Consider the following 16,167-nt stretch of genomic DNA (forward strand, 5'->3'; position numbering starts at 1 on the left):
CAGAAAGGGAGCGAGCTTGGGGGGGCCAGCAGAACCCAGACATCCTAGCCTCTGCGCATCAGCCAGCTCTGGGACACCAGGGGCGGGGTCGGGGGTGGGGGGGCTGCGGCTTTGTGTGCCTCAGTTTCCCCATCTGTCAAGTAAAGGGATTGGACTAAGAGGCCTCTGAGGGCCCTTTGAGGTAGAAAATCTCAGATTTGGGATCACTGGCCTAGGCTCGCCTGGACATAGCGCCTGCTCTTAGGAATTTGGGTGCAGTCAACTTTTGCCCTAAAAATCAAATCTTAATAGAGAGATACAGTAGGGCCTTAACATTTTTTTTCATTATTATTATTATTATTATTTATGGCTTTTAAATAGGACCAGGACTGTAGGGATAGAGCTAACTGTAGCCTTTTAGGGGTCAAATACTCTGGAGAAGTGCCAGTGGCACCTGTTCCTCATTGGCGGATGTCAGAGTGGACAGATGGCATGGGTACGTGAAGCTTTTCCAATGCAGGCAAGAGCCAAGGTCAACCCTTAGACCCGTGGGAGGGGTGCTGTGGGAGGAGATGCTGGGGGGTACTGTGGGGAAGGGCTCTGAGGCCTTTGGAGATTGTGAGGGTGGAGGCTCATCCCTAGGGCATCCTGTGAAGGGCTGCACCGGGCTCGGGGCCCCCGTGTCTCCCCAGGACAGTGAACTGGCCGCGGTGACACTCCACAGGCAGCAGCATTGGACGCCAGCCAGAGGGAGAACCAGTCCAGGCAGATGCCCCCAACCCTGGATGCCGAGCAGGGAGCCAGAAGAAGACCCTCCTCGCCCCCCGCCCGCCCCAGCCATTTGCAGTCGACCAGGTGAGCCGCAGCCCCAGCTCCTCCCGAGCTGCACGCATGCCCCACGCCTGTCTCCACCCCCCGGGCACAACTTCCCTGTAGGCTGGACAGGTTTTTTCTGAGGGCAAGGCTGGCGGCAGCTAAGAGTGACCCGTGCACCACTGGACCTCGGCGCCAGCAGAAACCACGGAGACCGACAGGCCGGTGCAGGGCCCAGCTGTGTGGCGGGAGGCCTCCCTGGCCCTGGGCTTGACACGGCCAGTACCCCCACTGCCCTAAACCCCAGGGCTCCGGGATCCCGCTCTGCGGGACGGTGGCTGCCGTGTGTCTGAACACGTCTGCGGCGTGTAGGCCCCACGGGGCCTGGCTTCTCCGCGCTGGGCTGCACTGCCTTCCTAGGCGGCAGCCGGGCCCTCTTTGTCGCCTGCTGCTTCTTCCAGCTCTGCCGCCCACCCCGGCCCCGCCCAGAGGCGCCGATTGATCGTGGCTTTTCCTCTGAATGGAGCAATCACCACTGACACAAGTAGTCTCAGGTAACTTTAATGTAAGTGAGTGTCCTTCTTGCCACTGTGGTATATGGAGGGCTGAGCCCAAAGCAGGAATTGCAGCTGCTGAGACCAGCCAAGCTCACGGCTCCAGACTCGGGGGCAGGGGCAGGAAGGCATCACTCCTCATGGCAGAGTCCAGCAGCCGAGCCTCGTGGCAGGTCACGTCTGGGCTCTAGGCCTTGACGCGCCCTATGCCGGCTTTGCCAGCCCACAGGCCCGTGTCTGAGATGGGACCACAGAGGCGGCCGGGGACCCAAAGCGACCGCCACCCCCGTGGCCTGGCAAAAGAGCGCTTTTACAGCTACACGAGAAAGAGTGGTCATTCCGTCATTAAACAGCACACATTCTATATAAATAAAAAGTAAAAAGGGGGAGGAGACGGGGGAGGGAACAAAATTGGCACAGACATTGATATATTGCTTTCCAGTTTCAATGCGACAGATGCAAATCATGACACCAGGGGAACAGAAACGAGGGCTGGGTTTAGATTTTCTAAGCCAAGTTAAGTGCGTTCCCCTTGCGGGGCTGGAGGGTTGCTAAGATGGATGGGGATGGGGAGCCAGGCCAGAGGCGGCCTGGAGCAGCAGGCCTGAGAAACCCAGTGAATCCAGAAATGTGCAGAGGGCACAGGACCCTGCTCCCTGCCCTACCCCCCCGCCCCCAGGAAAGCAGGACTACTTTAAAATGGTAGGTCTGCTCTCCTCGAAAGAAAAAAGTACAAAGAAATATAGTATGTGGACATAAAACCTTCAAGAGACTGTTTTCTGCCATCCCCCCACCCCCCCTGCTTCAGCAGGTCCACAAGCGGAGGGGAGGTTGGGGGGCAGATTTCGTCTCCCCCCCCCGACCGCCATGTGCTGCAAGTTTAGGCAGGAGCTGCTTTGTCAGCAAGCCCTCTCACCCCCACCCCTGCCACCCAGGACATGGGAAGGATCATGGGACATTGCCACCAGGTACTGGTGTAATCATGTGACAAGCAAACACCTTTTCCTGAGTCACACCATCACCTCCCTCCTCTGGTTCACTACATCCTCTCTTCTTGCAAGACCAGCATGGAAACTTGGCTTCTCGTGGTTTCTTTTCTCTTTGACCTAAACCCTCTCTTAAAAAAAAAAAAAATGCAATCGTTCATAGATTTGTTTCTTCAAAATACTTAGTGGCCTCCCTCGTTCTCTTTAAGCTGGGTGGTCAGGAGGGTTACCAGGAATGTCCCGGCTTCTCTACTGGTATTTGGAAAGCAGGAAGGGTGGGCAGCGGGGGGGGGGTGGTGGTGGTGTCTGTCCTTCTGCCTGCTCCAGGACAGGAGCCCCACACCCTCAGCCGGGCCTGTAGAACAGCTCCCCCCTGCTCCTAACCCTCCTCCATTCCCGATGCTCAGGAGACTTTAGAACCGGCTCCTGACAGAGACGGTGTGTGGAGGAAGACAAAATGCCGCCGGGACACGGACTGTCCGTGGAGTACATTCTAATATTGTATTAGGTATCTGAATCTGTTAGGAAAAAAATTAGAAACTATGTAGAAAACTTAAAAATATTCAAGTATCAAAAGGCTATTCGGATCAAAGTTTAAAACAAGCTGTCAGCAAGCTGTCGCTGCCAAGAGGAAACTTTTACAAAAGTTTACTGAGTTTGTTCAGCAGAGAGCGAGAGAATGAAGTGATCTGTGTTGGGGGACAATCGGGGGAAGGGAGAGTGTGGGCAGAGGGGGAGGCAGGTTGGGGAAAGCCAGAGAGATTGAAGCCTTTTTAAGCCGAAGAGGAGAGCCTGTGCCCAGCAGGCAGCTGACAGGGTCGCTATCCCTGGAGAGGAAGCCATAAAGTGCACAGCCTGGGCCTCCCTTCCCCTGGTGTCGGTCCTGGACAGACAGACGGACAGACAGACAGACAGACGTTACATGGCTCCATGGGGCGCTGCTTTCCGAGGGGCACATGAACAGCAAAACCAAAGCTAGAGGACAGGAAGACCCATTTCTGGACAGAGTTCCTTCTAGAAAGAAAGAGAAGGAAGGAGGTGAAAGAGGTCAAACGCTACACAGTGTTGACTTAGCTTTTCCAAACCCTGTTATACAGAGTCGAATTTCTAAGTCAGGGAAACTGAAAATCCCCCACCCACACAGGGACAGGGCTGTGGCCCGCACGGTATGAAGCAGCATCGGTGTTTATTCAAGACACGATAGTGAGGGAATCTGGTCATGTTCCCTTCTGCCCGGAGAGGGTGCATCCTGACGGGTGATCCAGTAGAAATCTTTTAAAACTCTGATAAGTTAAGTTCGCAGAAACCACTCCCTTCGCCTGGTCCCACGGCCAGGCCTGCGCGCCGGGACATGCTGGCTTGGGGCGCCCTCTGGTGGCAGCACGGAAAACCGCAGTCTGAGGCCCGGCGGGAGCTCACAGACCCAAGGGCCCACAGGCCCAGAACTGCCCAGGCCACTTAGCCTTTTGCCTTGGGTAGCTGTCTCTAGGCAGGTGGTCCAGCCCTTGGGGGCGAGGCGGCCCAATTACTCCTCAAGAAGATTCGGTTCCCGCTCTGTGGGTAGCCCGTTTTGCCAGGAGGTTTCCAGGCCGCTCTGCCGGCCTCTCGGAGATGGAATTGGGCCTTTAGACTTCAGTGGAGAATAGGATGCTCTGTCTCTTGCTGTCTGGGGCAGGGATGGCCTCCAGCTGCAGGAAGTACAGCAGCACCTGGACCTGCCAGGGCACAGCAGGGAGGAGGAAAGAGGAAAGTGGCTCAGAGGGGTGCTCACAGCTGCAGAGTATGCTGGTGACAATGAGCCCCTCCTGGCAAGAGATCTGAGCGTCCCCGAAGGAACACCAGGCCAGCCCTGAGAAGCCCCAGGAAGAGCAGTGGCCTGGGTCCTCCCAACCCCTCCCAGCCACATGGCCTCAGGCAAGTCCCCTTCTCTGCACCTCGCCCCCTCCCCTGCACAACTCGGGTGGGAACCCTCTGTGAGGTCAGGCGGCATGAGCTGGAGCCTGTCTCCTCATACCTGGGACATGACTTCCAGGGACCAGCTGTCGGTCATGGAGATGGGCTGGCTGGGGTTGGCAGGGAGCTTGCTCTCCTTCTCCGATGGCCGGAGCAGCGTGGGGCCGAAGACTGTGGCAAGGTTGTGCAGGGACATCTTGTTCACCGTCTCCTTTTCTGCCACCCTGCAGAGGGCCAAAGCAGAGGGTGCTACTGCGACATGGCCTTCAGGGTGCGGGTGAGACAAAGGGGCCAGACCACCCTGCAGCGCTCGGGAAACATGATAGTGGGCGCCACCCCTTTCTGCCTTGGGCTGGCTCCACAACACAGATACCCCCATCCCCGGTTGTGCCGAAAGCAGACCGCACCCCGCTTCTTCTGGGTTGCAGGGGCCTAGGACAAAGAGCACCTGAGGCTGGCAGGTGGCTGGGCCAGCTCTGGGCCATGACCTGCTGGGGAGAGAAAGCCCAGCCACTGGCTGTAGCTGAAGCATCTCTGCTCTTCCCTTAAGACCGTGGAACAGAGCGGGGAGGGTGGCAAGGTCCCTAGGACCCAGAGCAGAAGAGTAACCACAGACAAGCAGTGGGGAAAAAGGGCACCAGGAGCCCTGGGGTGTGACAGGAGCCAGTGGGCCACAAGAGAACCTGCCTTGCGGCCTGGGGGTCCTGGAACCTTGGGCCCCTGGGGAAGAGTTTGGGTTACCTTTTCAGATGGTCCAGAAGGAAGAGGAAGGTCAGCAGGTTGGCCTCTGGGAGCGACAGCAGCAGGCTGAGCATGCAGCTTTCCTTTGCAACAGGGTCTGACAGGGCTGCGGGGCATTGGGAGGGGCGCTATTCTCAGGGTCACAGCCAAGCTGGAGGCCCCTCCTGGGGCCCATGTCAGAGGGCACTGGACAGTCCAGGCCCGTCACTGTCCTGACCCGCACAGCACTGGCCCCCAGGATGGGTGCCTTTTCTGCATCTCAAAGGGCTGAATGGCACCCCAGGGACCAGGGGCGGGAGAGCCGCCCTCCTGGCCGGCTTGGCCGTTCCACCTCCTGCTTGGAAGAGCCCAAGGCATGAGAAGCCGAGCATGGAAGGACACATAAAGAGGGAAGGGCGGGAGTTTCGGGGCCCTGGCAGCTCCCTCATCACCTCGTGTACCTGGGGTGAGAGCAGGGTGGGCACTCCAGTGAGGAGGAAGGAGCCTCTGGGACCCCACACCCTGGTGCGTTTACAGTGGTACCGGCTGCTTCCCCCTCTTGGGACTTGGAGGGATGGGGACAACGGGAGACCCTGTGAGGATGGGCAGAGGCCTTCTAGGACCAGCTAGGTTCTCGGTCCCCCTGCCACTGGCCAAGTTTGGACGGAAACACGGACCGTGGTGGAGGAGACCTCCCATGCTCACCGATGCCCTCGGCAAAGTTGGGGTAGAACTCGTCGGTGAAGAGGGGCTCCGGCAGCTCGCGGAAGTAGAGCTTCAGCGTTCCAGCAATGGCGTTCACATCCATCTCGCTCATCATCACCGACACGTCCTTGTTATCTGGAAGGAGTGTGGAGATGGAGCACGGCCAACTCACGGGTCCCAAATAGGGCTCCGCTCTCTCTCCCTGCCTCGGCCCGGCGCAGCCCACAGCAGGCCGATGGCTTTTGGGGTCCCTCCTTTCAGCAGCTCGTCTTCTTCCGAGCATGCCGGTGGTTCTGACAGTGGAGGCGTCCTCCCCACCCCTCCCTTGCCGGCAAGGGGTGGCCTGGCAGGAGAGCCACCATGAGGGGCTGAGGCCGGCGGAGGCCAGACATCATGCCCGGGCAGGGACTGGGCGGCTCTGCTCTGTAGCGACCACCTGGCTGCAGGCATCTTCTGATAACATTAAGATATTGGGATTATTTGTTCCATTCTAGAGTTTCAAACCAGTGCCTCTGGCCTCGTGGCCACTGGCCCTCGGTGTCACGGGCCAGGGAGGGAAGGGCATGCAGGCACCAAGTCTTGGTTCTGCCACCTTCCACTCCCAGAAGCCTCCGTGGTCTCCGTGTCCTCCTCTGGGGACTGAGGCAGTTCCACCAACTTCGAAGAGTCAGACCACACTGGCTCTTGGGCTTTGGTCTTCCACCCCGGGGGAAGCAGGGCAAACCCCAGTGCGAGGTGGGGTGGCCCCACAGAAGCCCCTGGTCCAACTCTGCGGGAGCCGTGCACACATGGTTCAGACAGGAGAGCGGGCTTCTGCAAAACCTCCTCCCACCGCTCCCTCTTCTTTTTCATTTAAAAAATAAAACATGTGAAGGAAAGGTACGGAGCCTAATATAGCCAGCACAAGCCGTGGGAAGCACATGGGTCACCACGCCCACATCCCCAGCCCACGCTGCCCGGGCCAACACTCACTGACGTCAAAGGCCGCCTTCAGCGCCTGGATGTCCGTGGCCACTCCAGACACGCGGTAGATGCCCACTTCCTCCATGCCCCGGCGTTCGATCTCCTCCACGCACTGGCGCACGATGTAGGGCACCTTGGATCTCTCCCTCCTGCAGGGGAGGGGCAGTGCCTTCAGTGCCTGGCAGCCCTAGCTCAGGCCACAGTGGGGCTGGACCCACCACCTGTCTGCACATCCAGACACCCGGCGGTGGGGGTGATGAAGGCCCCAGGGGTCGGGCTCCCATGGACCCGTCCGCACCCTTTTCCTTTGCCATGAGAGCTCACGATTACCACTGCTTACATCTTATTAGGGCCCTTTTCTTCCTTTTTAAAGATTTTATCTGGGGCGCCTGAGTGGCTCAGTCGTTAAGCGTCTGCCTTCGGCTCAGGGCACGATCCCAGCGTCCTGGGATCGAGCCCCGCATCGGGCTCCCTGCTCCTCGGGAAGCCTGCTTCTCCCTCTCCCACCCCCCGCCTGCTTGTGTTCCCTCTCTCGCTGTGTCTCTCTCTGTCAAATACATACATACATAAATAAATAACTTAACACTATTTGCTATGTCTTAACGATGCACAATTCCAGTACCTCCATACAAGACCCTGGAATAGGAATACTTCAAAAACAGGAGACATGCCGTTTGGAGGGTTTGCTCTAGCCTAGTTGAGCAACTGGATTCAGGAGCCCAGCAAAGCGCTCTCCCAAGTCACCCCCGTCAGTAGCACTTATGTGGGATAACTCTGACACAGTCCTCTCTGCTCAGGCCCAGACCCATCCAGAGAGTTGTGGGCATGGCTGGGGTGCAGCTGGGGGCGGGGCATGGTGTTTGGACACAATTAGGTGTCTGGGGAACATCTGATGTGGGCCCCTGCCTGGACAACCAGCGAGGTCAGGAGCCCGGCCAGATTCCAAATGGAGGAAGTGAATGGATTCTGAAAGGAAGCGGCCTGCGTCCTTGCGAACTGCTCTCAAACCAACATACAGACTTCTCCTGGCAACTGACCTGACCAAGGGGCTGGGGTGGCCATCATTCCACAGGAACCCCGACTGGGACAGATTCTGAGTGAGGGAAGAAAACCCTGACCTTGCGCAGTTCCAGTTGTGTGGGAGCCAGCCCGCCAGCCCGCCTGCACAGGAACGGGGCGAGGACATTCCTAAGCTGACAGGGGTGAGTTTCGCAGTAAACACGGGAGGCAACCAAGCACACAGAGCGCTCCAGGGGCCTGGGAGGGGGCCTCGTGCATAGAGGACCACGCACAGAGAGGGGAGACCCTCACCTGTTCTTTCTATCAGAAACACCTGGGGGAGGGGAGGTGCCCACTGTGCCCGGAGAGGAGAGACACATGAGTCCACTCACTTGGTGACCACGGCAATCTTGACTCCGAAGACACCCGTCTGTTTTCGGGAAGGCATTCTCTTCAAGCTGAACTCCCTGCTGGTGAACTTGACTGAGAGTTTCACTTCAATCTGCAGGGGGAGGCAGGGGCACGGCGCTCTCACTTTCTGGGACTCATAGTCCGAGTTCTTAGAAGCCCGGGGGGCTTGGCAAATCACTCCCCTCCCCGACCAACTGGGCTAAGACCCCAGTGCAGGCAGGTCCCTGGCCCAACTCAGCAAGAACCAAGAACGGTCAGGGTGACTTAAGGATTAGCTCTTGCAGGACACTGCCCCCAACCCTAATTCCCACTGCTTCTCTTTCTTAATAGTTAACAAAACAAGAGGAAAAGTACAGAAAAAAAACATAACAAAAAGCCACGGATTATCTATCAAATGTTAACATTTTGTCACCTATGCCCAGACCTTTTCTGGTGTGAATAGTTTTGGTTGGTTGGTTGTTTCTTTTTTAAAGGTCTAAATCCTTCTGGGACCCTGAAAATGAATCAGGGTCTCTGTTTCTGCAGGCAGACACCAGGGTCAAGGTCCTGCCTGTCTTGTTCAAGGAGGGACGCTCAGCGCCCGGCTGGGGACTGCACTCCAGCCACCAAATGGGATTCTTTCCTGCCCGTAGTGACTTTGTGCAGCGCTTCTCCCTCCTCCAGCCATGCCCCACCTCAGACACTTGGCTCAGGCTTAGCCTCCTTCTGACTGCTTTGGAAGGAGTCAGGGCCACCCTAATCTTGTGGGAAAAGTAGGCACCAACCTACCCCATTCATGGTGATCACGGTCCGCTGCCAGTCTCTGTCCTGCAGGGTCTGGGGGTCCAGCTGAAAGCAAGCAGTTATGATCAGCAGGTGCCCTGGGGTCTGCACAGAGACCCTGCAGGGCAGCAGCCCAAGCCTGTGACTTCTCCACACCTAAGTCAGAATTAGAGCTGACCTCTGCTGGCACTTCTATCTGGAGGCCAAGAGGGGTCCCGAAAGAGAACTTGCTAGAAAACTCCTGGGAGCTGAGAGCCCTCCTGCTCCCAGATCTGTGCTTCACAGGTCCCAGGCTCATGGCTCGGGGCCCCGTTCCTCCCTCTGTCCCTTCCCGCTGGGAGTTCAAGTCCATGCTGGTGGTCATCTTGCTCCCCCTCACGAACCATTGCAGGTGCTATGTGCAGTGCAGGGAGGCTGAGCAGTCGGCTTACGTATTTTGGGAAACCCAATTTCAGTACCATCTTTCAGAGGGCGTGCCAATGAAGAGTTTGGGACAGTTTTCCCCCTGAGCGTGCTACGTGGTTTAGCTGTAGGAGCCCATGCAGGAGGGGTCTCCAGTCCAGGCCAGTTCTTTGGCTCAGAGTCAGGCCCAGAAGGACCCAGAGCCCAGCTCCAAATCACACAGTGAGTGATGGTGGCTGGAGGGCCCTCTGCAGCCCCTCCGGCTTCCACCCCACTGAGCACTGTCTGAGCGCTGGCCCGCGGGACCATGCTGCTTAATCTCACCCGACAGTCCTCAGACCTTCCTGGTCAGGCCAAGGGCCCCTATCTATGAGGGCTCCATCTCCCCTGTTTTGGGGAGCACACATTCCACACTAGTGGTCGGGCGGGACAAATGAGCACCTGGGAAGATCTTGTTTAAAAAACAGCTCCCGGAGTTCTACCCCAGAGTTGCACCAGCAGCTCAGGGCAGGGGGCGGGAATCTTGGATTCACCTAACTAGAAACCTCCCCAAGGGATTCAGATATAAAGCCAGGTTAGGGAGCCACTGTCTGACATCATATAACCTGGCGCTCCTCATGCAGGGCCTTCCGGATTTCATCACTTGCTTCAGGTGATGGTTCATGTCTGCGACTAGACAAACCACTTGAGAGGGGGGTCTGCACATCTCAATTTCTGCACACACAAACTTGTGCATGTGTGTGTGCACACACACACACACACACAACGGTACTGAACACAGCACCAGGTGTAGAGGGGTGCTCAGGATGTGTCCCGTAGCTATCCACTGCAAGAGACGAGCCATGTGGGCCTTGTGCAGGAGAGGAAAGAAGGTGCAGCGGCCACTACCTTTCAGGTGTGTGCAACCTGAGCCTCTCTCCCCACACTGCTTGGCATGGAGGCTCAGCACAGGCACTCCTGGAAGGGGAGGGGGGGCAGGGGGGACATCACCTCCCCTTCAAGGGCCTACTGGCTAACATCCCCAAAGATTTGAAATGTATACACAGAACAACACAGAAAAACAAAGGGTGGCAGAGCATCTCCCTCTTGAGACTGTAGGGTCCCAGGAGGTTCTTAGGGGCTAGACTCCTGGGCCACAGGGACCCCACCCTGAGGGGCAGGGCCTGTGAGCAGGGACCAAGCAGTCACAAACCACTCAGAAAAGGAAACCTCCCAACTGGTGCTTTCCTGCGAGAGTGAGTCCCAGGCATCCAGCTGGGGAAACAGCCTCTTCCAGGGGTGGCAGGAGCGGGATGATGCGGGGGCCCCACGCTCTCAACCAGACCAGGTGTGGTGGGAAGAGGTAAGGGTGGGTGCTCTGCCAGCCTATCACCCCCAACTCCTGTGTCCTGGCTGTCTAGGAGGGAAGGGGACAGACACCGTTCCTCCTGCTCCTAAGGAAAGAGAGAGCTTCCCTGCCCCTGGGAGTTTTCCTTAAAGGGAGACACAGAAGCAGCTTCAGCAAGAGACCCCCTTCACTTTCCCTCCCCGGAATGGTAATCACTGGGCCCCCCTCTCTCGATTCAGCCGCCAAGCAGAGCGATGGAGCAGCACATCCAGGGGACCCTGCGCCGACGTGGCCCACCCGGGAAACCGTGGCATACCCGTCTGCCCACCTTGCCCTTGCACACGAGGTTTCGGATGTGGGTCCACAGGGCGGTCCCCTGAGCACACAAGTGTTTTTCGGCCAAGGCCAGCCGGCCCCGGCCCGCCCGGCTGGGATGGAAGTACTGTAGGAGGCCCTGCATGGCGGCGGGGGCAGATGGCGTCTCTCGCATCCTTGGCCCTGCTCTTCTGAGAGGCCGATGTGGCTAGATAGGAGCGTGTTTGGACAGGCGCGCAGATGGACAGCAGTGTGACAAGCTCCTGGCCTCCACTGCCTTTTGACCACGCTTCTTGGGAAGCCCCGCCCCTGCAGCCTGGCTCGCCAAGGTCAAAGTTTCCATTCGCCCCTGGATTCTCCTTTTTTGTGTGTGTTTGGAAAATACAGCCCCATCCCCCACCAGCAGCCTATTGGTTACGGGAACTCCAAGTCAGTTTTCTTTAAAGCCCAGAAAAGCCAAGCTTCCTTCTTAAGTGGCTGGTTTCCTGTGGGCGCATTTGGAAACACTGAGTAACATGTGTCTGCCTGGCCAGCCTGCCTCATGGCTGGACATGCTCTAGGGACACCCCCCCCCCACCCCCGAGCCTGTACCGCCCAGTCAGTGACACCAATAGCAGCATGCACTGTCTTGACTGGTTTCAGAGCAGACATCCCGCGGCCCCCCAGAGCACAGCCAGCCCAGGGGAGGGGGTTCAGTGCCATCGATGTCCGGCCCCGTCGCCACCTGGCGCCAGAGGCTGTGGCACGAGCTGGCCTCCAGAGTGCAGACCTGGGCCACGGTGCTGCCGGGTGGCTCCTCAACCCAGCCCCCAGGACTCGCGGCATTTCCAGTGGGAAAGATTGGCCCCGGGCTGGCTCTGCTCCAAAGAACAGAGTGTGCCGAGCAGAGCGGAAGCAGCACGAAAAATAACATGGTGATGAGACCCGAGGCTCGGTGCAGTCCGGCCCCGAGTGACGTTCAAGGCTGGCACGCGCTCTCAAAAGTGTGGCTATTTAAAGGACCAGAGAAGTAAACAAGCCGGGACTGGGATTTGGAAAAATAGATGACTGAGCGCAGAGGACCAGGAAATGGCACTCCAGACGCCCATGGGGGCCCCTCCGGGTCTCAAGGTCTCGGCAAGGAATGTGGCTGCTGCTGGGGGCTGGGGGACGGGGGCTGGGTGGGATGGGGGGGGGTGTCTGCTCACCCCCAGTGTTCTCTGGAGGAAGGGCTGGTTTCCAGCCTGTCTCCCCGGGATTGGGCGACGTGGGGGAACAATGGTGGGTGGTGGGGCTGGTGGATGGTCGTCCCCATGTGCCCGGGTGGCTCTGCTGAGGACCAGGCGCTGCCCTCAGCCCTAGAGGCAGGACTAAACCGTCCAAAGGAGGCAATGCCCGTTCCCTCTGTGCCCACGGAAGCGGCCCAGGATGGCCCGGCAGGGCTTCCCCAGGGCTTTTCGCCCAGCTTCCCATGTGTGCATTGTAACCTACTCCCTGGAATGGGTCTTCTGAGAGACGCCCGGGGAAATCCCCGCAGGAGGGAAATCTGGTCTCTCGTCTCTGCTCTGATGGCTACAGTCTGTTCTCCGGAGCTCTAGCGTCCACATCTTTAATTCTTTGCTGCCCTTCTCTGATCCCCACCAGGCTCCAGCATCACTTAAATGAATAAAGGAACACTGCCTAGGACATCTAAGGTGGTGACAAGTGTTGGTGAGGCTGTAGAGAAACGGGAGCCCTCAAACACGGCCGCTGGGGATATGAAATACTGCAGCCATTCTGGAAAAGTAGGGTAGTTCCTCCCCGGGCTAAACTTGGCTGCCCTACACAGCAACTCCACCCCCAGGTCTCCACACGGGAAGAGTGAAAACATCCGTTCACACACAGACTTGTGTGCACACGTTCACAGCAGTGTTACCCGTAAAAGCCCCGAGCTGGAAACCCAAGTGTCCATCAACTGGTGAGTGGATAAACAGAACACGGTGAATGAATATGTACGATGGAATATGATTCAGCCATAACCGACACTTGCTACGATGTGGGTGACCCTCACAAACGTGCTAAGTGTTAGAAGCCTGTCACGAAAGACTGCGTAATACAGAATGATTCTGTTCATATGAAATATGCAGAATGGGCAAATCTGCAGACACAAAAGCAGATCAGCCTGGGTCTGGGGGTAAGAACAGTGGGCGATTATAAATGGGAATGATGAAATTGTTTTGGGGGATGGAAATATCCTAAAATTGGATTGTCAGAGTTATACAACTGTGTAAATTTACTAAAAATGACTGAATTGTATACTTAAGATGGAGGCACTGTTTGGCAAGCCAATTGAAGAAAAAAAGATACAGGGTCCCAAACTGGACCACAACAGACCAAGGAGGGCCCAGGTCCCACGGCCACAGTTTCTTCACAGTGACAGAGGTACGCTTCTTCAGGGCAAATCCTGGGGGATCTGGACAAGAAGGATTTGCTCACGTGTTTTTACAAGTTCATAACTTTTAGAGCCTAAAGTCTTCCTCGTATGTTTATTAAACACAATCATCACCCATTTTATGTGGCTGGTACAAGAGACCCTTTGGACCTCTCCAAGATAGTTTTAGAGGTGACATGGTTTCTCCCCTTGCTCATTTACCTGCAACAGGGGCTGTGTCTCATTCATCTCTGAGCACCCCCACCCCCCACCCAGGCACCCAGGAAGGCATCCCTCCCCCCCCAAAAAAGGACGCCCTGGCACAGTGAGTGGCTGTGTGGATGGAATGGGCATGGTCCTGAGATAATCCCTGGTGATGAAAAGCTGGGTCTCTCAGTACCTTTGTAACAGTATCTGCTGTCCCCAGCCACCTGATTGAAAACCACATCTTCCCCAAACCCCATCTCCTGTCTGTCTGACCACAGCTCTTATTCTTATCTTGGTTGATGCCTGCTTCCTGTACCAGCCCCAAGGACAGAGCTTTTGTCTATTTCATTCGCTGTGGTACCCCCGTGCCAAGATACGTGTATACAGGATACACAACGTAGGCATCTTTAATACAGACGCATTGCAATGCCTACTGGCACAGACTGAGCATTTAGTCACTGGGGATTGCCGAGAGCCAGACATCTGCCCTCTTCCAGGTGAGGGTGCTGAGGCTCCAGAAGGCAGCTTCCCCACCACGCCGCATGGTGTAGGGACTGACTGTCCCTCTGGTGGTGGGGGATTTCATGAAGGGGGCAAGTCCCTGAGTCTGGGCTCCCATGTCCATCCCTGCACCCTGTGGACATGCTAACTCTTTAAAAATTGGTGGTAAAATATATATATAATATAAAATTAACCATTTTTAAGTGCACAATTCAGTAGCATTAAGTACATCCCCAATGTTGTGCAATCACCACCACCATCTACCTCCAAAACTTCTTCATCATCCCAAACACTGTCCCCATGAAGCAGTAACTCCCCAACCCCACCCTCCTCCCAGCCCCTGGGAACCTCTGCTCTACTCTCAGTCCCTAGGAATTCCCCAGTCCTAGGTACCTCCTGTAAGTGGAATCATAGATTACTCATCCTTTTGTGTCTGGCTTATTTCACTTAGTACAATGTCCTCACAGTCCATCCATGTAGCGTGTGTCTGAATGTCCTTCCTCTGTTATGGCTGCATAATATTTCTCTGTATGGATATACCACACTTGGTTTAAGGACCCACCAGCTGATGGACACTTTGGCTTCCTTCCGGTTTCGGGTTGTCATGCGTGTACAAGTGCTGGTGGCATCTCCACATTCATACAGCTGCTGTGGGGCACCTGGGTGGGCGAATGAGGGGACTGCCCGCGAGTGGGTAGACATCACAGTGGGGTCTTGGTGAGGGCTGGAGCGTGGGTGTCAGGGCACCCCTAGAAGTTGGGTGGACCTGTCGGGTCTGTATCCAACCAGGTTTCCACGCATGAGGCAAGCAACCCAGGCTGGCAGAGTTTGGGAAACCACATACGGCCACCCCAAGCACCAGCTTCGAATAAAGCAAGGGTCAAACTAGGAACCTGAGGCCCCAACCTCATCCAAGACTCACACACACAAAAAAATGTTAGAAAGAAAAAACAAACAACTCTGATGATCCCATTGGAATGAGCTGTAAGCCCAGCTAGACTCGCAAAGTATCAGGAGAAATGGGAGAAGACAAAATTCTAGGATTTGATATTAAGTTAATCGCTGAGATGAAACAGGGTGGAGGGGGTTTAGCAACATAGAAAATTTGCAAACAGAGAAGAGAGCAGGGCAAGATGGAAGGAAGGACTTCCTAATAACTGCAAGGCTCCAATTTCCCTGGGCTTTGATGAATCTGGTGATTATTGCTGGATGCTGGTCCCAGCCCCTGGCCTAGGATGTGCTGGAGCCCCCGGGCAGTGCCTGCAGGCCCCCGTCGTACTCCCGCGGCACGCGGTCAGGCTACTCTGGCCAGCTTCCAGCTCTGCCACAACAGGTGCATTCCCATCACTCCTTGGTCCTGCTCTGCTCAGAGCATAGGATGTTTGACATCTCCACCTGGGAAAATCCTTCCCCTGAAGCCCCAGACCCAGTGACCCCAACTCTGTCAAGACTTCTCTGTCCCCTGACTCCCCCAAAATAACTGTGCCATCCCAGCCACACAGCCACTCCAGGTCATGGCCTGCTCTGGCTCTCGGCACATCTGCAGCATTCCTTCCTTCCTGAGACTCTCTGCTCTGTGAAACACAGGGGCAGATATCTTCTTGTTCTCGGGGTCCCTGGTGCCTGGCATGTAGGAGGCCCTTGATCACTAGGGTGGCACCGTGGGCTCTTGGTGTCTGGTGATGGACAGGGATGGCTTTGCTTGCTCAGACTCAAGAGCTGGCTCAGAGAAGACTCCCAGTGGGGCCCTGTGCACCTGTCTGCACGTAAGGGCTCAGGTTTGCGAGTCTATGACTCTTTCTTGGACAGCCGGCACCCCCAGGGCCGTGTCCCAGGTATAGGGACCACTGCAGTGGGGTTTTGCAGCAGGGGGGAGAGATGGAGCCCAACTCTGAATACGACAAGGAGAGAGGGAATTTATAGCCAAGGAGCGGGGTGTGGGGGATCATCGGTTGGAAGTTACTAAAGGGAAACAGCAGGGGTAAGGGGGGATTCTGGCTAAACCAACCTAATGGGTTCCTTGCTGAAAGCAGGCTGGGGCAATCGGACATCACCCAGGGGTGGTGGGGAGCAAGGAGTCTGGTCACTTACCAAAGGTAATCAGCTATCAAAGATATCAGGGGGTGGTTCTTGCTAAAATTGGGCGCTTGGGGACATATATACACTATGTCCTTCTGCCTT

General features: G+C 56.5%; 1 protein-coding gene across 1 annotated transcript in view; it reads right to left on the reverse strand.

Moving 5' to 3' along the window:
- Positions 1 to 1,337: 1,337 nt before the first annotated feature.
- Positions 1,338 to 16,167, reverse strand: part of BCR (BCR activator of RhoGEF and GTPase) — a 119,570-nt gene continuing 104,740 nt past the window's right edge. Inside the window, exons 17-23 of the mRNA XM_025857288.2 lie at positions 8,852 to 8,911; positions 8,065 to 8,174; positions 6,683 to 6,822; positions 5,711 to 5,845; positions 5,027 to 5,132; positions 4,347 to 4,509; positions 1,338 to 4,047 (exon numbers count right to left, since the gene is read on the reverse strand). Of these exons, the coding sequence (XP_025713073.1) occupies positions 3,958 to 4,047; positions 4,347 to 4,509; positions 5,027 to 5,132; positions 5,711 to 5,845; positions 6,683 to 6,822; positions 8,065 to 8,174; positions 8,852 to 8,911 (804 nt within the window). The 3' untranslated portion in view covers positions 1,338 to 3,957. The remainder of the gene's footprint in view (positions 4,048 to 4,346; positions 4,510 to 5,026; positions 5,133 to 5,710; positions 5,846 to 6,682; positions 6,823 to 8,064; positions 8,175 to 8,851; positions 8,912 to 16,167) is intronic.

Source organism: Callorhinus ursinus, unplaced genomic scaffold (genome assembly GCF_003265705.2).
Source record: "Callorhinus ursinus isolate GAN/ISIS: 27379988/994484 unplaced genomic scaffold, GSC_fseal_2.0 scaffold117, whole genome shotgun sequence".
Taxonomy (NCBI): Eukaryota; Metazoa; Chordata; class Mammalia; order Carnivora; family Otariidae; genus Callorhinus; species Callorhinus ursinus.